The sequence below is a fragment of the Cygnus olor genome, chromosome 15 (genome assembly GCF_009769625.2).
Source record: "Cygnus olor isolate bCygOlo1 chromosome 15, bCygOlo1.pri.v2, whole genome shotgun sequence".
In the NCBI taxonomy this organism is placed as follows: Eukaryota; Metazoa; Chordata; class Aves; order Anseriformes; family Anatidae; genus Cygnus; species Cygnus olor.
The window spans coordinates 12471059-12496152 of record NC_049183.1 but is presented as its reverse complement, the minus strand read 5'-3'; the positions used below and the strand labels follow the sequence as shown (position 1 = coordinate 12496152).

The window sequence follows — 25094 nt, the reverse complement described above, 5'->3', positions numbered from 1 at the left end:
TGCCACTAACCTGGGCTGCCCTTTCTTTGGACCTTGAAAAATTGTCCAGGGTTTGGGTTTTCACTTCTGTGTAATGAGTGCTGGCAAGCTGGGACAGGAAAAGGTACTTGAGTCCAGGCTGCACTAAATTCTGAATGAATTGATGAGTTGATTTGCTCTCCTGTCTTGTTCCAGCCATCGAGACTTTGCAGATCCAACAGCCAAATGAAGGGTCAGTGCAGTGATGGTGAGGGATAAGCTGGGACACCGTGCTGCCATTGTTAGTATTCAGGTGGAGTCGTGCAAGATCAGAACTCTAATCTCTTGTTCGCGTGATTCAACTGTTGTAGGGTACCAGCGAATCAAGGTGACCTCTAAAGCAGAGAGGCCCCTTGGGACTCTCAGCGGCTCCAAAGACAGAGAGCGGTGGTGGTGCACAGCAGAGCCGCGTGCCAGCATGCCCGTCCTGCGACTGGGCATCAGCACGGGCGGGAGGTCCTGTAAGTCCATGAGGCTTTAGGAAGGAGGGAGAGGGGAAGCTCTGACTTATTGGTACTATCAGTAAAAATCTGCTGTCGTTTGTGCTCTGCCCACGGTGTTCTGCCTGGACCCTCTGACGGAGCAGAAGCAACTCTTTCCTTACGACTAAGAGCTACTTTTTGGCAGCTCCCCTTGCAGCATGGCTGCCGTTGCACTTAGTCTTCTCACTCTGAAATGCCCTCACGGTTGTCCTGGATTTCCCTGGGAGAAATTCTCCCTGTTTCTCCCCACGCTTAACAGGAGTGTCAGCATCCACATGATTTCTCACGACTCCAAGACTGCCTTCCACCGGGAACCTGCCTGCACCAAAGTCCCTGGCACAGTTTGAGCTGCAGTTTTGTCTGATCCTTTTAACAGTTGGGAATGGCTGTTTTGATGTCTCGTATCTATGAACATGAAAGGCTCCTTTCCCTCTAACTGTGCATTGGGCAGGGCAATGCCTGTCTCTCCTAATCAAAAATGTAATCAAAGATCTCACTTCTCGTAAAAAATGTATTAAAAAGAAGAAACGATGCGGTGTATTTCTATTGGCTTCGCTGCTGGTTTGCTCTGGTTTCTACTTCTGTGCTGCTCCCTCCTGCCTTCCACAAAAGAAACCCTACCTTTGCTTTCCCCATGTCTTGAGAGGTTTAATTGCAAAATGTTGAGCTTTGAAAACAACAAAAAAAAATCATTGTATTTGATTCAAGCGAAATATTGATTGTCCTTGAGTTCCTGCACCGCAGATATTGGCGACGTTTTGTCAGCGCAAGGAGCGAGTAAAAAGATCACAGCAAGGAAAAAATATTCCAAGTGGAAGGAGAAGAAGCTGAGCTAGGAAAATAGCAGTGCCCCATCCCTCCCTCTCCCACAGCTGCTTCTTAATAAATGGTCTGTTGACCTGATGTTAATGTTTCCAGTTTACAGTAAGCAGCATTTCCCTTAAACAAGATCCTGATAAACCGAAGCGAGGGAATAGAGGGGGTGGAGAGCAGATTTGCAAAACATGCTGGAGTGAGAAAGTCAGAACATACCGTGTGTGTCTCAGGAGTGGGAACATGCCTCAGTGTGTGAATAAATATATAATGTATAGACATATGCTCTCTCTTCTCAGAACCAGAGCTTTTTGAGGAGTCCCAGACTGCGCTGCTTTCGGCAGCATGGCAGGGGAACAGGAAGCACGCGTGCGTGGAGCCTGGCGGAGACGGGTGCTGGAGGGATGGGAAGCCGGCACTTTGCAGGGAGCATCCTCGCACCCTGGAAATGAGAGAGGTGACAGAGAGGGGGCTCAGGTGCTGCTCGGGCCAACGTGCGGAGAGCGAGTGGTCTGTCTGGAGAGACACGATGCATTTGGGTTTGCTCATTTTCAGCTCACAGACAAGGGCTAATACCTAGCTAATGGAGATCAGATTTTCATACAAATTCAGATGAGAAGAAAGAGCAAGGGAAGAGGAATCAGATAAGTGTTAGCACGAAGTTATTTGTTAAATGGATTTTTTATTGTTTTCCATGAAGCCTGCACAGAGCTGTTGTCCTCTTTTTAATTCCTCTCCTAACATTTGTTCCCTTTTTCACTGCCTCCACAATTCTCTCATTCAAGCCGAAAAAGCCACCTCCAAAAGACCAGTGTAACATTAGCAGAAATTATTAGCAGCAGTGATTTCAATATTCAAATGGACATAATATTTAGTAATAGACTGGGAGTTGTATAAATAGAGTATGAATGCCTGGTAATGAATCATATCAATAATTTTCACATACAGACTGTGCCTTACATTTCTCAAAGGGCTTTACAAATACCAATTGATTCTCACAGCATGCCTGCTTGGTGGAGGAGTTGTTATTAGTTCCAGCGGAGGGTGAGGATATTGAGATGCAGAAAAATGATGCTACTTGTGTAGTTCATGCTGGGCCCCAAAGTGAGGAATACAGTCAGAAGCTCCTGGCTCCCAGGCCTTAGTGCTGGGCCTGTACGGCTCCCTGTGCTTTCTCTGGCATGGCTGGAAGCGGTGGTCCTTGTGGATGGATGTATGAGGAATATGGGCTTTGGTAGCCTGGAACTGAAGAGGGATGGGTAAAGGAAGGAGCAAAGCACAAAGGGGTGGCAAAATTGGTCTTGATGAGCTTAAAGAAGCACAGCACCGTAATCAGCAGTAGCACCTGTGCCCCATGTAGGTGGGGGCTTGGTTGTTTTTTTTTTTTTAATTTTTATTAGGAAAACATGATTTTCCATGCAGGAAAGCAGCAGCTAAAGAGACACGCTTCTGAAAGAGGAGGGCATCTTGAGTCCAGCTGTGCTTTGTCACTTTCTCCCACCTCAGTCAAGGAGGATAACAGCTGAAGAGTCTCTGAAATAATGGAACGCTCCCTTTTCTTGTGTAGCATCCTACTCAGCATTCACCACATTGCCCATCTTGATTTTACCATTGCCCTTCTTAATTCTGCAGTAAATTGTTCCAGTCTTTAACGTCTCTCCTGGTGACCCAGAGATGCAGTCAGTGATGGAGATCTTCTTCAGAGGGAAGAGGCAGGTTACACAGCACATGCCTCAAAGAAAGGAAACCTAATTTATCTTTCACCCTTGTGTTGTACTGAATTCACCAAGGCTGGCTCACTCCTCAGGGGAAGAGGACATGCTCTCGACTTGTATAAAAACATGATATGGTACTTCTAGCCTTTTTTTTTTTTTTAAACACATTTTATTTTGACATCTTACTTGGTGTTTTGAATGACACTGTGCGCTGAGAAGTTGTCTTTAAGCTGGCCACAGTGGCACTTGGCTTTTTATTCTGAGAGGTTACATCACTCCGAACCCATCAGCGTGTTAAGAGTCCTTTAAATTGGCAGAACAACGTGCACTGCCCTGCACTCAACTGTGTTGAATTTCTTCTGCCATAGCGTTGCTCAGTGACCCAAATTTCACAGGTCTTCTCCACACTTGTGACCCACCAGAGTCATTCTGCTATCTCACAAGTTTTTCTGTCTTCGAAGTTACCAACTGTTGGGCTGAGACTATGGATTCTCGTCCTCACATTGATGCTTTCCACCCAGACCTCCATGGAGGTTGGTGCTGAGGGTGGACGGTTCATCCAAACTCCCCCGGAGCTGAAAGGCAAAGGAGTGATGGGAAACCCAAGGTAACGTGTTCCCAAAACCTAATTGCTGAGCCCGAGCCTCAGTTCAGCAAACTCTCTCAGCTCTTCATAAAGGGGACAGAGGTGGAAGGTAGCAACTGGGGACCTGCAGCTCAGAGTCGGATTTTGCATCTTGGGCCTTTGGCCTTTGGAAAGAGCAGGGGCATTCCTCAGCACCATCCCACGGAGCCAGGTTTTAACTGTCAGGCTTTAAGGACTATTCTGACAAGCTTATTGAGCAACTTTATTGACTTGTTTTCCAGATGAGACTTGGCCACATTTATTCTTTAAAATCTTTTTGTTCCCACCTCCTTATCAACTTATAATTTACCTTTCACTGCTAAGCTTCTAAGATACTTCAGTATTCTTTTATGATGATCTTTATCTGAAGATTTTTGATAGTTATTCTAAATTGCATTTGCAGTTTCATTAAGTCTTTCAAAGATGAATGTGTATATTAGTGTCAGGAGGACCTTCTTCTACACATAAGCTATGCTCTTCCAGACAGATTATCCTATATTCTTCTGGGCTTTACCTCAGGTATTTTGTTCCATGAACTGAGCCTAGTATGTTTAGGGACTAGATTTTTTTATTCTTCTTAAGAAAAAGAAAGGAGAAAGAAAACATAGCAACGACAGCATGGCAACAGCAGCTGCTGCACAAAAGAAAAATAGGCAAACAGACTTCCGAAACATATATTCATCGTTAAGCTATTTTTACTGGTTGGCGAGTATGTGGGAGTATTATAACAAAATAAGTGAGAAAATAGCTTACAAATAATTCATAAGAAACTTTAGATGAGAACATATCTAAATGACTTCAGCCTCCCAGCTAGCCCTGGCGGTGTATGAATCTCCGCATGCACAAATGTAAAGGTCACCTCTCATCCACGCTATTTATACATTGTGAATTCCTTCACAGAAACCTATATAAAATCCCATACAAGGAACAACGTCAGTGGAGCACTGAGGTTAGATAACCAGACACTGAAAAGTAGAGAATTGTGCGTCCCTGCGTAGCAGCTTAAGGACAAATCCATCTTATCATGCCAGCCTCTCTTTGCACCTTAGCAGAAGAGGTTGCCCAGCTGTGTGTGTGTGGAGGGGTTCAGCAGCCTGGACGTTCCTCGAGGAGTTGCAGGAGCTGTACGTGACTCCTGGGCACTTTGCATTGCTTCTCTGGGGAGCTGTTTCCCCATCCAACTTCTGTCTGCCTTGAGCACGCAGGCAGGAACTCCAGCACAAGCACTTGGAGCAGAGCTCAGCCACAGGTGAGGCCACGTATCTTCTGCAAAGTGACAATAGGAGATCGAGCAGCATCCCCGTGATGAGCCTAAGAAATGTTTAACCTCACCAACCCCTCCCCAAGAAGTCCCCCAGACCAGTAAACTGAAGTAAGTCTTTAATTAAATTAAAAATAACTCACCAAGAATTTGGGAGAAGCAGACTCAAAACTGCTAAACTTCTTTACGGTGGCAGCCTGATCCTCGCTCTGTGTGAACCCATTTATCCGCTCTGATGTGCTCCATGGGAGACTGAAGGCAAACACAGCCTCTAAAGTCTCCTCCACAATCCTGGTGCTTTTATTGGCACTGAGAGAAACACAGCTCAGACCTCTGCAGCCAAAGCTAGATTCAATTGCCTTTAGAAACAACACAAATCTGCTTTCCTGCTTAAATAAAGTCCTTTGCAGGGTCCTGTTGTGGGAACAACGAGTCAGCTTGCCCTGAATGGAGCAGTCACGAGGATGAATGGGCTGGTTGTTGGGCTGCAGCAGCCCTGAGCACGCTGCAGTGCCCTTACTGCGTCAGGCTGAGCGGGGACCGTGCCCACCAGCACCGCAGCTGCCTCCGGGCACGCAGCACGACCCCGCTGCGGGCTTCCTTGTGGCCATCCCTTTTCTGCACCCTTAGGAGCAGTTTATGATCTATTTATTGCAAAATGCTATTCAGCCCACATCTCACACGTGTCCTTTCAGCCCTGCGGTCTGAGAAAGCCGCAGCACACGAGGTCCTGAGCGCCGAGTCCTGTGCATGGCTCTGCACTGCCTTGGAAGAGTAGGGAGCCCCTTTCTTGTCTCCCAAGCTATGCCGGTGCTTTTCTGCCCTTCTGAGGTGTGACAAGGAATGTCCACATAAAGATTTTAATTGTCCTTCTTAGGGACTTGCCTCTCCTTGGAAGTCTGGTGCATAAGTCATGGGGAAGGAGCCCGGTGAAGCTCTCCAGAGCACATCAGGAATGAGGAAGCAGCCGCTAAAGTGGTTTGGTTCCCTCTAAGGCTTTTTTCAAACCAAGTCGAAAACAAGCAAGTGAAATGCGATGCTTAGAAGCACTTCGTAAGATTCTTTCTGGTTTTAAATTGCTTCGTTTGAACATCTTTGTCTATGAAACCTCCAAGGAAACTCATGCTCTTGTTTTTCCATCTGTGTCTTCTGCTTTCTGTGTGTTTTTTACACAAGAGAGCGCGCATATCTGATGTATATTTATATCTGCACAACTGCATGTAGCTTGAATTGTAAAATACAGACTGGTTGCACAGGACAGAGGTCATTGATCTGCAATAAACCCACCAGCTTAGTTGGGAAGTGCTGTGTTTTAAAGCATTCACTATGTGCTTAGATCTTTTCCTGTGGCCCTCTGTAACACCTGTATATATACCAGCCCTCTTTCTACAGTGTATTTAGAGTACAGATAGCCTGGATGCAAGGTACTTGAGGAAATACTTCTTGACTCTTTTGCTGTTTTGTTTGTATTTTTTGTTTGTGAAAACAATTCTCGAGAGCATTGTTAGGTGCATCATAGCAGGAACACCTCTGGGCGCTGGGGAATGTGTGAAAGCAGGTTTGGAGAGCTTTTATTTTCACGCCGTGTTTCAGTTCTGTAGTGATAAATGTTTTCTGGAGTGTACACCTGCAGGCCCTCCCCTTGCAGGTCTCGCTCCTTGGAATGTAAAAAGGTTTTTACGTTTCAGGTTTCTGCTTGCAGCAGGGTCGTGTCACTCTTGGCCAGTAACAGGACTGATGGGCTGTGCTGCGAGCAGCACGAAGTGGAAACTGCTGCTGGTCTTAGCTGGAACCATTAGGCAGGTGGGATTACTGCAGGACCTAGGGCAGAGAGAAAAGGTAATGACATAGCATGGAAAAAACGGGAGAGGAATGAATCTTTTAGGCAATTCTGCATTGGCAATTGACCAATACAAGCCTGATATCCTCTACCAGACTTTTTCATGACATATTCTGGGCTGTGTGCTGGTAATTCCCATGTCCTTCAGTAGTCCAGCTGTGGACAGCTGGAAAAGCAGTGTTGGAGTCTCCAGAAATGGCCTTAATTTAGGGCAGTTCTTGGGTTTGGCAGGTGTGGGGGAAGAAAAGCTGTGTTCACACACCTTGCCTGCAGCATCCTGGGTCTGCTTCTACCCCATCAGGTGGCAGCAGCCCCTGCAGGCACATGCCCAGCTTTAAAAGCCCCATTTTGTTACACGCCCAACCCGTGTGTGTTCCTTTCAGCCAGACGCAGAGCATCCTGCGGGGTGAATGAATGTTAGACAGTAACTTTATTGCTGCAGTGTCATAACCACAGACAGCCCAATTATTTCAAATGGGACTCAGCCAATATGTTCAGACTTGATTAAGAACTTTTTGAAAGATAAGAAGCATTTGTAGCTAGGGGTTGGCTCCAGCATTAGTTATTTACATCGGGGTGGGGGGAGATAAAATCTTTTATTAGTTTCGCTGTTTAAATATTTTGGCTCTCTATTCCAATATTGTGGCAAGAAGGAACCATATGTGTTCCTAGAAAGAGAGCCTTGTACAGCCGTTAATCAGGAGAGGATCTATTAATGTATTAACATTTCAGAATAATGAGCAAAAACAGCATGCACTGGAGAGACTAACACATATCTTTAGTCTGCGGCTTTCAAATGTTTGGAAAATGCTATATTCCTCCATCTTTCTGAAGCTGATTTTCTGCCAAAAGAAGTTCTCTTCTGTTGTTAATTTTAGAAAGGTTAAGTCTATTTACAAAAGCAAACATAAGCACGGAGTGATGAAAACCAGGAGGATGTGGGGACCAGCAGGCTTCCAGTCTGCAGAGGTCACCGTGGGAGCTGGTCTGGCAGGGAAACATGTAGGCACGTCCTTTCCTTTCCTTAACACTGGGCAGAGGAGGGGACGTGTTTGGAGAAGATATGAAGCCCAAAGGGCTCTGTCACCTTTGCAGTGCAGTTCCCCACCACATCCTTTCTCCAGAAGGCAATGGACTCTGTATGTGTACGTTTGCAGTTTGCTGTTGGGCTTTAGGGAGGATTGACGAAAGGCTTGGCACAGGGAAAGGGCAAATTTTAAAGAGCTTGAGAGTGGAAGAGATTGCTGGTTGAGCAGCTTGGTTGCCTCGAGGTCATTGCTAATTAGCTGCATCTTGCCTAAAGAAGTGAACGTTACATTTTAATGCTGCTATGAAAACCAATCATGCTGTCTTCCCTTTGCATCCCATGCTATTGCCAGCTTTGCTGTGGCGTCTGGAGCAAGCTGCATGAGAGAAGGGAAGAAAGCCCTCTTAAAGGATACAGAAGGATGCTGAAGTGGTAGCAGAGCTCAGATGAGAGATGCTGGAGCATGACAGCTGTTATTGGATCATGCAAAAAGCCTGCCAGCAAAAATGCATCAATTTGTGTGATACCCGGGTGTTGTCTTCTGTTTTCATAATTGCATACATGGTGTCTGCATAAATCTCTTCCCCCCCTGCACCTCCAGCGAGAGGAGCTGCCTGGTGGATGGCAGCACGTCAGTGGGTGAGCAGCGGCAGGAAGAGACAATCAGTCGGATGTGTGTCAGCCGGGGAGGGCCCCAGGCACATCCCTCCGAGGTTGCTCGAACACGGTGCATTCGCTAACTAGAAAACCTCTCCTTTTCCCCACGGGAAGAGCAGCATGTTCATCCAGACACGAGAACCAGCGGTGCTGTCTTGCCATGTTCTTCAGGAGTTTAGTGCCAAATGACAGCACAGGCGGCAGGAGCAGAAGCTTTCAGCAAATGCATTGTAGCCCAAAGGTCTGAGGGGCTCCTAAGGGATACACTGGAATTTCTTCTCCTTTCTCACTGAATGCTGAAGTCTTCCTATTCCTTCACCCTTCAGCTGCAACCTTTGTCTCTTCAGGTGCGGGCTTCCTCCTTGCAGTGGGATCAGCACTGTCTTCATGAGGAGAGAGGCGGCCTGGGATTCTTTGTTTGACACTGGATTTCCTTTTACAACCCCATTTCCTGAAAGCAAAATACACTCGGTTTGCACAGCCCAACTGGTTGGTTTCCTTACTACCTCAGTCTTTATTTTTTCGTGCCCACAGACTACCGATTTGGTTGAGCCACTCCACAAATGCAGCTACCAGTACCACCAACTCTGTGCACTCAAAAGTCTTGAAGTTGAGATAGAAATGGCAAGATTTTTGAAGTAATAACAGTCTTCATAGCATAAGTCTTGACTTCTAGCTATAGATGCTGTCCAAGAAATGTGCTTCCCCACAGTGGGTTAGGGAGGGTTAAAACTCAGTCTTGAAGACGCAGGAAAGAAGTGGTGTGTGTTCAGACAGAACCAACTTTCCTTCTTTGACTTTCTGGGTAGTGACAACTCTTGATCACTTTAGTCCTGTTGACAGTGGTGCTAATGACAGCGATTCCAAATAAAGAAAAATGAAGAAACTGTGAGCCAGCAAGAGAAATAAAAGCATCTTCCTCAGCTCGCACTGAGGTTGTGAAATTTGGTTATTGGTGTTGCAACAGCAAGTAATGTTATTTTCAAAGCCAACACTTAAAATTCCACTTTGGCAGGTCGTAATTATGAGTGAGTCACACAGTCTGATAGGAAAGAGTAATTATTGACCAGTTCTTGCTCCTGGTGGCTTTAGTCTCCCTGCCTGTAACACCACACGCTGGCTCTGCGCACGGGTGACTAATGCATTGCCGGTTTCCTTGAAGTAGGGTTTCATCCTGCATTGTAGCCCTGGGTGCCAGACTATGACAAACAAGAACTAGAAGAGGGTAATGAATAAACATGGTGAGAACTTCAGCTGTAATCTGCCATCAGGTCCATCTGTTACTCCTTCCCCCACAAGCCTTGCAAGCTCAACGAGCCAGGGACAGGCGTGCTCCATGCACTGGCCCATCCTACAGCCACATATCTAGGGTCTAATTGTCTGGTCGACAGTCAGTTTATCCCTTATGGTCTCTTGAGCCATTATTGGTCATAGGGTCGTGTTCACTTCTTCAGCCATCCATCCGCCCTGCTTGAGACAGAACTTCCAGAAGGATACCAAGAAACGAGGATTAATCACCCACCGGTGCCTGCTGTATCGCCAAGTAGCAGTCACTGCAGTGAGACGTGTGTAAGCTGCTCGTTTAACCATCCCAGCCTCTCTCCCTCCCCCGGCACGCACTCACCCTCCATCTCCTGCAAAACTAGGTGCCCACCTCCCATAAGAGGGTGTTGGGGGCTTGTTTTCCAGTGAATTCCAAAGCCTGTATGGCCGATTTGCACCAAGCTCTTCAGCTGGGGCACGCGGTGGTTTTTCCGGCTTATTTGTTTGAATCCCAGGAAAGGAAAGCAGAGGCCCTGGCAGGAGCACGGTGCAGAAGCAGCGAAGCTGAGAAACGGCACATGTCTGGTGTGACTCAGTGAGCAGGGAAGGCTCCAGCAAGTTCTGCCTGTTGGTGAGTGCTGGTTTGCTCTGGGGAGCAGATGCCCATCTCCCAGGCAACTGGGCAGCTTACGAAAAGCTGCCATCAAAACTCCCCGTGGTTCCAGCTGTCCCTCATCACTGCAGGATTTTGCAAACTTTGCTGCTCATGTTCTCGTACAGATCTCATGCTCACAGCTGCAGTTCACAAGAAGTGGAGTCTCTCCCCACTTTGGGAAGTAGGCCATCTGAATTAAAGCCCACACAGATGATTTTATTCCATTTCTGCCATTGGAACTTCGTTCTCATGTTCCAGAAACCCCATGTTCTCAGTTCTCTTCTCCACCATTGCTTCCAGCTCTCCTCCCAGCAGGGAGGATGGAGAAGAACGTGATAAGCAACTTCACTGGTTAGCGAGATGAGTTTGCCTTCCAAAATAGAGATTCCTGTTCATGGGGTTCATTTCCCAGTCCTTGGTGTCTCCCTCAAGTTGTCTGTCTGCTCCTGGCTCTCCTGGGAGAGAAGTTTGGGACCTGGTTTGAGTCGCACACACTTTTCCCTTTGCTCCAAGCCACCATGCTCATCAGGGCCAGCTCCAGACCAGAAACTGCCTCTGGATGGCAGGGCTGCAAGGCAACGCGAGGCTGCGATTTGGCTCGGAAAGGAGAACTTAAATAACACCCAGTCCCTAGCATCACAGGCTACAACTGCAGAATCATTTCAGAGAAAGTAACAGGAGATTTTTCTCTTCCTAATTTATGTCTATCCCGCATATGGCTTCTGTGGAGTCGCTAATGTTACAGACAGATGGGTTGGCATTTTACTAGACAGAACACATGGGCTGGATGTTGTTAATGCTTGTTAGCTGCTCACTCTGCAGCTTGACCAGTCCAATGTGGTCACCTTGCAGATGGTTGGAAAGCTGCAGCCTGGGTGCCGCAGCGATCCAGCTCCGCAGCGCTTGGTTGTGGCAGCAGTTGTGCTAACGTGCGTTCGGCTGCTTTTTGTGAAGGGCTTCGCTGTAGGTCAGAGATCCTGCACCTATGGCTGGGAGATCGCCACATCTTCCCCATATGCAAAGGAAAGGCAGCAATTTGTAAAGACACTGAGCTTTCTCATGAGGTATTGGCTTTAAAGGCTTCATTTCCTAGTTTGGATTTTTATAGGATGGCATTAGGAAATTTCTGTGAGCCCTGTGCCTTGCCTTCATCTATTCCGTTGTGTTTGACGTTTATAAACACCCTCTGTTTGGCTGTGAACCGTATTTAACAGTCCAGAGGCCTGTTAAAAGGTTGTAATTTAGGATCTCAAGCTCTGACTGTAGCCTAGGTCCATATTAGCTCAGAGTGGACATCCAGTGCAATTTTCCCTTCTCTGCGCCGTGAACAGCGCGCTGTGATTTACTCTCGCCAGTCTCGTATTCAGCCAAACCATTTCTAGGTATCACTCCAGCAAATCTCTGCAGGGTGAATGCGCTTGATAGCTGGCGTGGCGATGCCCATCAGAACCTGTGGATGAATCATTTACGTTCCCCTCTTCCCTCTCTGACAATGCTGATGTTCAATTCACGCCATAATGGCGGGAGCCTGAGTGCGTCCTACCGAGGAGACGGGGAATTTGGGTTTCTCTACTTGTCCTTTAAAACTCTGAAAGCGCTTTTGGAAAATGCATGGGTATTAATCCACACCGAGCAGTAGTTCTTCAAACCTATGATTTAAATTGGATATATTTGTCTCTGTCTGTCCTGAACTGTTGAGTAACATTAATGCACCCTGATAACAGCTGTCACATTTTACCCCGGGGGTTGCTCCTCAGTGATAGGTGAAAGCATAGCAGTTCAAAGACCTGTCTTTCAGGATGAAAAGCTCTATAGGAATATTCAGATATAAAATAGTAATAGTATGAACAAAAAAAAATATATGCTTCCCTTATTTTAAAGCCTTTGATCTTATTTTTATGGCATCACATTTGACAGTCTAAAGGGCATTAACCTGTGGGAGAAACCCTTTGAGAAGATGCTGACTTGCCCTCCACTGCACAGAGCACCTTCCCCCGGGATGAATACCAACCATTTTTCCCCGTCGAGAGAGGAGCAGGTACTTCAGTGCGTGGCTGTGCTCATTTTTACATTTTTCTTTTTTTACGTTGGGTGCAGGGTAGCTCTCGTACATCAAAACACGTAGCTGTAGGGATAAACTCCCTGCGCTGTGTTTCTTCAGTGCTGAGCTGGTGAGACAAACTGGACCCCATCACTTCTGTCACTGTGTGTAGTGCCTGGGTTGTGCTTCTGATTAAAATGGAAGTATGTGAGGTGACCTCTTGTGCCGAAGACATTGCAGGGTTGTGGTTCATCTCAGTGTTGAATAATAAGAAAAAGAAAGGAAATGTTTGCTATAAATCTCAGCACACGCAGGGCTGTTTCTCACTTATCCCACCCCAGCATTCAATTTTCTTCTTGGCATTGCCAGGCACTTGCTTTTCTTTGCTCAGCAGCTAAAAGCAGCTTTTTCATTACATTTCCTGGAAGGCCCTTTACAGGCATCCATCCCTCTCTGCCTCATAAATTCACTTTATATAGCAAGCTGGCAGCACAGAGGTCAGAGGTCTTGGCAAGAAGCAATTATTATAAAGAAGTGCTCTTCCTCTTTTGGGTTACAAAGAGGATGTTACAGGGGGAGAAACTTCACAGCAGACAAGGAATGGTCATTTGTGAAAGGTAGATGACTTGACTGATGCCGAGCTGAGCATCCTGTAAGAGCTGCATTGGGAAGGCCAACCTGTGAGGCCAGCAGAAACCTGCCCGCTGCCACAAAGAAAAGGGAGAAGGAAACCGGTAAACAGGTTGCTAAATAACCTCATAAATATTTCAAGGCGTAAGCACATCTTGTGGTACAATTTGTTTTTTGTTTTTTTAATATTTCTCTAATTTTAAATGAACAGCCTCTAATTAAAGTGATTTAGTGGCTACCTGGGGACCTGGTATTTGAGCGGTGCGCGATACTTAGGAGAGATTGATTGGCGAGGCGTAATTCAATTGGGGGTTTTGATAATGATATCATCACCCGAGAGAGCCAAGTTTGAGCAATTACACAGATCTCAAAGCCTCCTGTTTGGATTGCTCGAACTTCAGCAGGCACTTTCCATGTGTGCACGCACACACATGCACGCACGCTTTTCTTTTTGCTTTCCTGTCCGTTGCACACCGCAGAGCCCTCCCGGGGCAGCAGTGAAGAAGGCAAACACTAATTTTTCATAGGCAATGATGCATATTTAGACCAGTCTGCGTTTGAAAGTTGTACTTCCCACCAGGCTGCTGGCTCCCAGAAAGCAAACGCCAGACATCCTTCGGCAGCGGGAGCTGATTTTGGTACTTGCTGGGCACTCGAGTGTTTTGGCTGGCTGCTCCATGGGCTCCCCCTGTGTGTGCCTGGCCAACGTGACCCGGTGTGCTTCGTGAGCGTGTCGGTGTCTCACCTTCGCTTTGGAGTTGTGCTTGGTGCCTGGCAGAGCCGGGGAGAGGCTGCCGGCCCCGCGTAGTGGCTGCGCATGGGCAGGGTGGCCTTTGACATTTAGAAAAATCTCAGCGTCCAAAACAAGAGGCAGAAACAAAAAGACTTTCTTGTTTAAAGGTCAGAGCAGGCGGCTTCGTAAAAGATGTTTTCAAATTGGTTTGTTGGGCCGTGACAGGGTTTACACAAATTAATGGGAGCCAAGGTGGGCGTTGGGTGGCGAGGGGCCATCAGGACCATGAGGGTGCCTGACACACTTGGTGGCAGAGGCTCTGTAGCACACGCAGTGATAACATTGCGGAGGTTTTGAGAGGTGATCGGATGGCACAGCAGCCTCTGGGAACTTCTGCTGATGAGAGACAGTGCTGGGGAAGTGAGAGTGGGCAGCACCACGAGGACAAGGGCCATGGCCTACAAACTGAGGCAGTGAGAGCAGAGTACAGCCGTGGCACAGCCCCTAACACCAGCAGAGCCCGTGGGCCTGAGTGAAGCAGGGAGGAGCTCCAGGGGATGTCTCATGTGTGAAGCCACATTGGGCCTTCCCTTGGCACACACGGGGCCATTCCCCTCATGTATTCAGAGCAGGGACCCAGCCTAGAAAGTGATTTATGGAAGGAGCATAACGGATGAGAGATGGAGCCTCCACGATACATTCGCTGGGTAAATGTCACTGGGCAATGATTCACTTGCTCATTTTGACCCCTCATACATCTCAGACTGGAAGAGTTCTGTCTAGTGTAGGAATGGGCAGGCGGCATCTGCAAAGCAACATCCTGAGTGTGTCAAAGGGCAGGAAGCCACTCTGACAGCCCTGCTGAAGCCTTGGATTTAACCCTTCCTTTAACCCTTCCTCACCCCCAGCACGTGTTTCAGCTGGGGTGCCCAAGCTGAGCTGTGCCTGGCACAAAGCTCCACCATCACCGTTTTCAGCTCACCAAAATCCATTTGGGAAGTCCGCCTCCAGCCCTTGGATGGGTGTGTTTAAAGATACAGGAGCTCGTGTTTGCATGGATTGCAACCCTGAATTTCATTTTCTTGATGTAGAAATCAGAGGTAGAATATGCGCACTGTGCTGGAATCTCAAGTTGTATTCTTTGACATTCTCAAAACCCTCTTCTCCCTTTTTCCAGTTTTACTCCTTGTTTTCTCATGATACCACATCCCCATGTTAGCCTTTTCCTTGGGGCATGCAAACATCCTCTTTTCAGTCTTATTCCAAAGTCTGAAGACCCCTAGAATGCTGGGTTTTATGCTCAACTAGTATTTTTCAAGAAGGATCCTTCAGATGACTACATTCACGCTGCATGGCAGTTTATAGCTGATGGCGGTTTTTGAGCCAAAGTAGGGTCATTCATTGTTTTTTCTAGCTACTGAGATATGTTACACAGCAGAGGAAAATATATACAATAAATTGTAAAAATTGATGTCTAGTCCTGGGTGCACTTGTGAACCACGCTAGCTTGTAAATGACCAAACGAGACGCCGCTGAACTTCTGACACAGCTACCTCACAGCTGGTAGAAGAAGGAGAAGGAAATGCTGGGACTTGGCTTTTAGGGAGTGTTTCTGTGCAACAACACGGGGGCAAAGATCCGTGTCAGCAAAATCAATGCAGCCAGAAGCCCTGCATTTTTTACACCGAAGCAACAACTCTTGGGAGAGCATCCTTCATGGTCCATGCGCTGCACAACCTGCCGGCTGCAGGAGTGCCCAGCGCCCTATCTGTCATCTGCTCCTTGCTGATGGTCCCTGCTGGAGAGAAGGACTTGCTTTCCCAGCACACTGGTGTTTTTTTGAGACTTTTATATGTGTATCTTAACTCTAAAGCCTTGAATAATTTACTGATTTCCAGGGTTAAAAGGAAGATATATGATGTTTCCTTCTGGCAGGCAGCAGCTGATCTTGATTCTCCTGGAAAAGCACTTGTACTAACAGCTCCTTTCTCCGAGCAGAGCCAGGAGCAGCTACTGCAAGCTGATGTCGCCATGTGGTAAATAGACCTGTCTTCTTCATGTTTTGCAATATAATGCAATCTGCCCACAGATCTGATGGAGTAGCACAGCCTGTGAGGATAAAACAGGGTGGCACCCTTCAGATCTGGGGCAGGAGTCGCATCCCCCAACAGAACTGAGCGAGTTGTAGCACGGGGCAAACACTGATTGCCACTGCTTTTCTAGAAGAGGTCCCGATAGGCCTTAAATCAGACTGAACTGGCAACGGGGCTTAGCAAAAGCCGGAGTCTTTTCCTTTTTGCAAGTATTTGAGATCTGAATAAAACATAACATAGACCTGAGTCTCAGTAGTTTAGTGAGCCAGGCAGATTTTTTCCCATTAATTAGAAGAAACCAATGCAGGCCTGCGTGAAGAGTACCTGTGAGATGGTATTCTGGTAGTGCTTCGGCATCCTGGGCATTTCCCAGATGGACTTGGGAGGTTTTTGGCTTCATCTAGACTTGGAATTCCCACGAAGGCACCACTGGGGTGAACGGTGATTGCGTTAGATGGAGCGTGCCGCTGTGGATGCTTGGCGCGTGCCGTCAGCTTTACGCTCTTGTTAGCAGGGGTTGTGGCCAGGAGCTTTCTTTGGGGGTTGAGATTATTATTTTTTTAATTAAAAAATTGATTAAAAACGAGTGGAGGAAGTCCTAGCTATGAACTGTAAAGAGAAGGACTGGAGGGCCCTTACAGCTTTGTAAGGAAATTTCAGCTTTGTGTCTTTCATAAAGCCAGCTTTTACACCTGGAGTCGCAGGTACACTCTGCACTGATACAAAACAGCATGAAACGACTGGAGCCTGCTGCGTTCATTCGGCAGAGCATTGCCTCCAGTGTCCTCTCCCTTGTCTCCCCTACATCCCCCTTTCTTGTCGTGGTTCCCCGCTCACTGCCCCCGCGCTTCCCTCTGCCTGCGGCTCACTGCGGTACCAGGTCGGGTGCAGGCCCTTGAAAAGAAATCCCGTGAATTAATGGGAACGTATCGCTGTTATTTCTTATAATCACTTTATTTGTAAAGCACATGCTGCAAAGACACTCCTGCTGTTGAGCTCAACGGCAACAAATCTATCTATATATCCCAGTCTATTCTACGTTATGAACAGATGGGTGAAGGAAGAAAAAGGGCAATAAAAACAAATATTAAGAACAGTAACAATGATACCAATTTTAAAGCACTCCCAGAAAATAAGCAAGGTTCTAAATTTTTTTAAAAGCACTGCAAGACTGAACGAACCAAACTGCAAGTGCATCCATCCTCAAAGTTAGCATGTAAACATCTCCCGGCAGAGAAGGAATTGCCTTTTTTCCAAGTGGCTGCCTTCTCGCCTCGTTCTTGTTACTGAAGAGATCATAAGAAACCTGGGTGAAATGTCTGGGTTTTGAATGCTTTGGGGCTTTTGGATGCTTTCTGTTGTTTTTTTTCTCGTTTTTTGGGAGACCACAGTGGGCAGACGGTGCCTCTCTCCACTGTCCAACAACCGAGAGAAAGCGCAGCCCCATTGAATGCAGTGGGAAGTAGTGCTCGTCTGAAGCACGTGTTTGTTCCTCTAGCTTCCTCTGATCATTATTCTGCTGCCTCTGCTGAAGGAGGAAACTTCAGTTATGAAGAATAGCAGAGAGAAATGACCATTAATCTGGTATAAAAGAAATTATTCAAATGTAGCCTTCACTCACGACGCCAGTGAGCTCAAAGTAGAGGGGAAATTTAAAACATTTATGTTCCTCTCTTTCTGAGAGCATAAAATACAAGCAAATGGTCTGGCACTGGATGCTAGATTTCTTAAGGAACTTGCTTTAATTAATTAAACTAGTAAACCAATTAATGGATTTGCTTGTAAATTCTTAGAAAATTAATTTTGTGCCCAAAGAGTGTTTTAAATCTGCTAAGGAGGCAGTGTGTACTTTGTGCAGAGAATGAATTCCCATTCCAGTGAAGCCAATTCACTGTTGACTTTGGAGACGCAGGCGATGCGTTCATCATACCGGGACCTTCCTCCGAAACTGGTACCTCCATCAGCTGCGTCCAGGGTGGATTTGCAAAACAAAGCCCGTGCTGCTTCCATGGCACCCAGCCCACAGACCAACTCAGAGCTTCCCCACAGCCTCTCCTTTTACCTGGGTTGCAGATGTGCATCCCTCCCCGTGCCACCGATGGGTGTAGTTGGCGGCCCCGCTCCTCATGAGCCTCTTTAACCCGACACGGCGGTACACGGGGGTGCAGCAAGCAAGCAGGGGAGCCGTGGGCAGCAGCGGATTAAGGCACTCAACATTCTTTGGAGTCGCTGCAAAACAACCAAGATGGAGTGGAGGAGATTTAAACAAAAGCTAATTTACTTTCTCACACTGAAACCTTGTTTAGATTCCCTCCCTGGCTCAGGGGTGACAGGGGCATCCTTGGTACCTTGCGCTGTTCGCAATCAGAACTGACACATACACGAAAAGTTCATCATCAGATGTGTCCAGGCTCCTGAAAACATGAAACCAGGAACAAACGGGTTCCCTGGAGCCCTCGGGGATTATCACTTCCCGTCTCTCCCAGCAGGTAAAGCCCTGTTTTCCCTTCACGTGGCAATCCCTGCTCTGGTTCTTGGCATCCTTTTTGGGGCAGGGGCTGCCCCGCTGCCACTGCCCCCGGGAGACGCTGGCTCTGCCAGGCACCGCTCGCACTGCCCCCCTCAGCTGCGAGGGGAGGCAGAGCTGCAGAGCAATTAGGAGAGGGAACATTTTGAAGAGGAAAATGGCAGGGGAAAAACATTAGCATTTGTACTCCGGTGTTTTTGTTGTTTATTAATAAACAAGCAGCTTTCGCGCCTCCGGAGGCAGGAGAGGCTTCAAGCATTCCTTCCTTCTCTTGCATTTAGCTTTTTTTTTTTCTTCTTGCTTGTTTTATATGTTACAGGAGATTTGTAATGTCTTCCCACATGTTGAGTTCCCTCATTTTCATGTGAGCGTCTCTGGAATAATTCCTCTGGAGCTCTTGGCTGCAGGGCTGATTTAAACCTCCTGAACACGTGAGGGATGCGGGGCGGATCAGCAGCTGGCTGGGGAGAAACAGCACTGGGTGCCAACAGGTCCACTAGCTCCCTCGGGAGTGGGAGGACTTTAGGAACAAGTCTTCTTCGTGGAGAGGAAGCTCTTGTGTGTAGCTCCTGCCACCCGAGCCCCAGGTGGTGGTGACGGTGACACCGCGGTGGTCACCCTGGCTCTGTGCCGGCGGCACAGCCTGGTCCCCGTGGGCTCTCCAGGATGATGGAACCGCTCTGCTCCCCACCGCGCTGCTTGTTTGTCGGGGAGGCTCACGCAGGGGTTTCTGCACGGAGACTTTGGAAAGACAGAACTCAATAACAGCCCAATTAAAGCGTGCGCCGAGCACCTGCTCTGCGGCAGATAACATTGCCTTGATTACAGGCGGATCCGCACCGAAGGAGGCTGCGGAGCGATGGCTCTAGCTCTCCCCTGCGTGGTGGGAGGTGAATTAAAACCCTGCTGTATTAATGGGCTTGCTCTGCTTTCCCCTCAGGCCTCCAGCTCCTCCGGTGGAAAAATGCAGCTTCTGGAAACGGAGTTCTCGCGAACCATCCGGGAGCTCATTGACCTGCACCTGCTCCGCCAGGACAGCATCCCGGCCTTCCTCAGCGCCCTCACCCTTGACCTTTTCAGCCGCCAGACCATCACTTAGCTCGCCCTGATCTTGCCACCAGACAGGCCTGGAGCACCCCCGGGCAGGACGGTGCCTCACCCTTGGTGTTCATGAGGTAGCAGGGACAAATTCTCTCCTCACACCCTTTATTCATGGCGTTGGGTTGCTATGTTTTGCGGGAAACTCCTTATTTCCACTTCTTTCATGTTGACTCCCAAACCCCACCTTTTCCCCTGAAAAGCATCATTTCCCTCCTGTGGGAGGGCAAGTCTAGCTCCATCCCAGGGCTCTCTTGTGCTAAGGCCCACTCCCCACCTTTGAACTGTAAAATGCATCCGTAACTCCCCAAACTGTCTCAGCATCTCTCTGGGAAGGCGGTGGGAACTGCTGGTTTGAGGAACCACACTTTTACCCAAAAGCATCCCCCAAATCCAGGCCCTGGCAGAGACCAGCATGGGCTTTGGGGATGGCTGGTGCTTCCTGCTCTGCCATCACTCAGCAGACGAGAACACGCATAAATGGACTTCTGAAGACCCTACTGCTTGTGTTGCGTGGTGTGCTCGGATGTCACCCACATTCTTTTTGTTCCTCGTGGAGGCTCTGGGGCCCTTGGTTATCTCAGGAATGTGGAAGGTGGGAGGGAACTCTTCAGGGTGTGCACACTGCTGCCTGCTGCCAGGCCGCGGGCACCTCCTCACCTCGCTGGGGTGGCCCTCCTCCCACGGGAAGCTTCTCCCCTCTGGGGACACCCTGGAGTCTGACGTTTTGTGTTACAATGGATACTTCTTCTATCCTGATAATAAAGTGTCACTTTCCAAACTGGGCGTACGTCTCCTTCATTTGGGAGGTACACCATGGTCTCCCTGTGCTCTCCCACATGTGAAGCAGATAACGAACCAGACGTCGATGGGTTGATAATGGTACTGCCCTGAGAAGGGAGGACATCATTACTTCAGCTTTTCCAGGCAAGTCTCAGTCATGCTGCAAACAAGATTAGTTTGTTAGGAACTTTTGTGTACATCGATGGCCTCTTGATAACAGCAGGAGTGCGCTTCCTAAGCTTGGAGAGAGCGTAGCAATGAGTGGGCTAGAAAGCTAGCTTAGATGCCTGCAGTGACTGCAGACCTGGCCATCCGTGCTGGAGTCACTCGGGGACCTGTCAAAGTGTCGACAGGCCCAGAAAGAGCTGCTCCAGCCCCAGCTGCTGGGAAGCGGTGGGACAGGCGTGTGCTCTGGGGAGGCTGCAGGCACCATCTCCCCAGCCCTCCTCTCCACGGGGTTTGCGGTGAAGTGCTGCCATTGGAGTGAAAGGCAACAGCAAAAGTTTGGCGTTTTCTCTTCCGCTTGAAGAAGTCCTGGTGGAAGATGAATTGCCTGGCATGCTGTGCCAGGGGAACGCTGCCTGATTCATATGCGCAGCGTGGCACCGAGAGTCGCCTTCCTCAGTCATGGGGAAAATGAATCATGACGTCAGCCCCATTCGGCTCCTCCGCCAACACAATAGCAGATCCTGGCTGCCTCTAAAATTTTTCTCCTGGCTCCTCGCAGGAGAAATGAAGTAATTAATAAGTTTACAATAAACCCTCTATCTTAGCAAAACACGGCTGAGGCGAGAAGTGATGCTGGAGAGTGACAAGGGAAAACGTGTTCTGCCCATTGGAAAGTTGCCTCCCAAGAGGGAAAGGATAATAGGTTGGGGTAGAAAAAACAGCGGTCTTCCAAGGCTCCTTTGGTGGAGAGGAGACACGGATAGCTACCACTCTGCACCCCGTTCTCCCAGCGAGTGATTTGTTCAGCTAAGTTTAAAAGCCGACACACCTGAGAGAGAAGTGCGGTGAAGACGGGGGCTTGGCCAGATGTGCCGCATGGTGCTGTGCCTGGTGCTGGGAGAGGGGTTTGGAAGCTGCTGGGGTGTCCTGCTGGGGCCAGCAGCATCCGTGCCCTGCTGCTGGTGCCTGACGCTGTTGGATGGTGAGCAGACTTGGGCACTGGGTGAAAACAACTCTTGACAAGCCCCAGGGCTTGCTCACGGAGCCCGGGAGCACTCGCGTGGAAGCGTGACCATTGTAAAGCCACCTGTGGGACACGGGCTGGTGGTCAGGCTTGGGGCAGAGGAGCTGAGACTTCCCAGCTTACAGCTCAGGCTCAGACACCGAATTCAGGATGAAGCCCAGACAGGTGGCCGAACCCTACCACGGTGCCGGCTCCCGGCTGTACCACCATCGTGAGTAACTGCAATGCTGGATTTCCCCGTGATCGCTCCCTCCTCATGGAGCCAGCCAGTCTCAGGGCTCTGCCACCACACTTGTCCCCCGTGCTCCCCCTGTGCCGGGGCAGTGCAAACAGCCGTGGCTTGCCACGGTGCTCCGGCAGTTTCCCAGCACTCCAGGTGCCGGGTGCACAAGTCCCATCTGTCTTCTCTTGTCACTCGCAAAGCTCCAGCCCTCTTTGCAGAAAATCATTTTAGAAAATCTTGGGAGATCAGTAATAAATTTGCAGTTGGTTGGAGGGGAGAGGCGAGAGTGTTAACAAGTGTGTGTATGCTTGCTGGGTCTCCATGCACGCTCGCTGGGTTTATGTGCTATAAGCTGTAAAATGTGATTTATTAATGCACGGCTGAGGGACTGTGTGTGTTGGAGCACTGTCTTGTTTGCAGTGTTGCCTGAAGCTTCCCTTCACTCAAACTGTCACGGGTCCCCACTCCTCTCCTGATCAACCCTTTTCATCTGTGTGCACATATAAATATTAAGCAGGGGCAAGGAGCTGTCAGGAGCTGCCACGCGGCCCCTGAGCGCAGCAGAGCTCTTGGCTAAGGTGGGTACCGCGGGGTCCGTGCCTCTCTGAAGGTGACACCTGTGAGCCTGGAGCCTTTTGCTCCCCCTGTCTCTTCTGGCATCGCTGCTTGTTGTTTGCATCAGCCTGGTTGTCCTGGGAGTGATGCCTGAGAAGGGACCTGGGAAACTCTTTTGGGATGAGCCGTGGGAAGCTTGGGGCGCAGCTCAGGTGTTCACAGATAGGGATGAGCACAGACCATCCGTAACTCGCAGTGGTAGTGTGCAGCCGTGGCACAGAGCCTGCCGGAGGAGCCATGTCCATTGCCTTGCAGGGCTGAGGGAGGCCACTATGGGCAGCCCAGGGCTCTGGATTTGCAGGACAGCCTCGATGGAGGAGGATGAGCCTCCCCAAATGCCACCTGCTGCTGCTGCTGGGGCTGGCGGAGACCTGCTCCAGCTCGGCGTGTGGTGACCGAACTCTGCCTGCCCGTGAAACTTCAGCACCACAGGCTCTGTAAAATGGGAAGACCGCTTCCCAGTCACGGTGTCCCAACCCCAAGGCTTGGGGTTGTCTGAGCCCAAACGCAGCCCTGTGGTTAACTCGGGAGAGCGGCAGCATCCCGCAGCCGCTCAGCTGCGGCGCCAGCTTTGCTGCCGGTTCCCTGTGCTCCCCGCAGCTCCTTCCAACGCGCCAAAGAAACGCAGCACAACAGCACTCCTTTTCATTTCACGACCCCAGCAGCGGGCTGAGAGACAGCTGAAAAATGGCGTGAGTTGGGCTGGCGGGTGAACGTGTCAAAACAAACCTCGGCAGGGAGAGGCAGAGCCTTCCTGGGACATCACCAAGGAAATGCTGGAGCCCGGCAGCCAATGATGCTCGGTGTGGGCGATGATGCAGCGGAGGTGGGTTTGGTTCTGGTACAACATTGAGCTGTTCGAAGACAATGTAGGGAAAGCAGTGACGGTGGCAGATGCCAGGTGATCGTAGCTGACAACTGTGTGTGGCTGATGAGGCGGCGCGGTGACTGGGGAGGCCAGCACGGGCTCTCCACGCCGGCGTAAATCGCACCCGCGCTGCCTGCTGTGACAGCAGGGCCGGGTTTAATGGCAACGATGCTAAAAGTTGCATGATATTTAAAAGCTACAAAATGCATCCGCTCTGATCGGAGGAGGGATATTAAATAAATAAATAAATAAAAAATCAGCCAGGCTTTTTTTTTTTCAGGAAGTCTTTTTTAAATATTAAAATCCCCAACCTTCCCAACAGGAAAGCTTTTTCGAGCTAAGAGGAGCGGCTGAACGGCATCTGATGGTATCGCATTGACACAAGTGTCTGAAAAAATAGGGTAGGGATGTATGATCCGTTCTGAAAAAGAAGCCCTAGCTAATAGGAAATATGCTGATGCTACTTTTAATTTCATGACTCAGGTTTGCTGCAAAATTGATGGGAATCTGTGCTGGAGCTTGGTTACGTTAAAACAGTTCTCTGCTGCTTGTTTTTTTTTCCATTTGTTGCTTCTCTTTAGGAGGAATATTATTAGGAATTGTTCTGGTACTCAGGGGGCTCTTCAGACGTTATCTGAAAGGACAGTGGAGCAGTCTTGCTTTAGAAAATCTGGCATCCAAATAAATAAAACAGTTGGCTCCAGAACCATTTGCATACACCTGAAGAAGAAAAAGCTGCCCTGTGGGTTTGGGAGCACAACAGCGGCTGCAAGGTGGAGGGAGCAGCCCCGGTCTTTGCACCCAAAGCACCCCCGAAGCACCACTCAGCTCCTTCAGGCCAGGTCAGGTCTCCCTCCTGCTTCCCCGAGATGGGATCAAGCATCTCCCGACCCCCTCTTCCCTGTGCTGATGAGTTATTAGTGTTGCTAATTTTACCTGATGCTGCTTACTTCTCTATGTGACAGGTTGTGTTGTTTTGAACTCTCCAGCTGACTGGTTGAGCTCTCTTTAATATTCCCTGGTTTACTTTGAATTCTGTTTGTTGGCTGTTGCTTGTTGTGATTTTGGTTGTTTTTCTTTTATCCTCCCACTGCCTCTTTTTCCTCCCTGGTCCCTCTGATGCCTCTTCAACCTGGAACAAAGCCAGCGACCATCAGGAGGTCACTGAAACACAGACGGTTGTTGGGTTTAAATAAGGACTAGATAATTTTATGACCATTAACAAGACTCGCTGCTATGCAAGCTAGAATAATAAGGGCAATCATATCTCATGGTTCGGGGAGCAAGCTGATTGCCTGTAGGGTCTGAGAAGGTAGTTCTCCATCCCTGACTCCCCCAAAACATTACACAATTGACAATGTGCACTGGGCAGGTCAAAGGGAAGGAAGCCACAGACGCAGGAGGAGGTGTGAGGCACGGGGCTTTGCTAGAAGGCGGGAGCATTCCTGTGTCACCACATCACACTCCTTTTATCCAGTGATCATAGACTTCTGGCTCCAACACAATGGAAAAGTTTTCCCAGGTGGGTTAAAGGCTCCGAAGTCCAGCAGAGGAATCTTTCCTCTCTCCACGAGCATCTACAGGGCAATGCTTGTGCCGTGCAATTGTAGGTGCTTTGTTTTGCTGGTGGTGGTGGCTGGTGCATCTGTCCCCAGAGCCACTGCAGAAAAGCCGTGTCCCTAAAGGAATCTCGCTTAGGTCTCTTTTCTCAGCTCGTTTTGGGAGTCGCACTGCAGCCCCTGGGGATGTACGTGGTATCTCCCCTCCGATCCCGTTAGCAGGCACAGCGCCCTGGATGGGCACGCTCCCAAGTGACAGCTCCACTCGCTGGGACTCCCAGCAGGGGAAGGAGCGGCCTCGGAGAGAAGGCGAAGGCAGGGAAGGAATCAAACCCGCAGGGAACCGAGCTGCTCATCCTGGCAGCCACGCTGAGAG

At 49.0% G+C, this 25094-nt stretch overlaps 1 protein-coding gene across 1 annotated transcript in view; it reads left to right on the top strand.

Annotated features, from left to right (window-relative positions):
* Positions 1-20259, top strand: part of MAD1L1 (mitotic arrest deficient 1 like 1) — a 353627-nt gene extending 333368 nt beyond the window's left edge. Inside the window, 1 exon segment of the mRNA XM_040574714.1 lies at positions 19321-20259. Coding sequence (XP_040430648.1) covers positions 19321-19479 — 159 coding nt within the window. The 3' untranslated portion in view covers positions 19480-20259.
* Positions 20260-25094: the final 4835 nt, after the last annotated feature.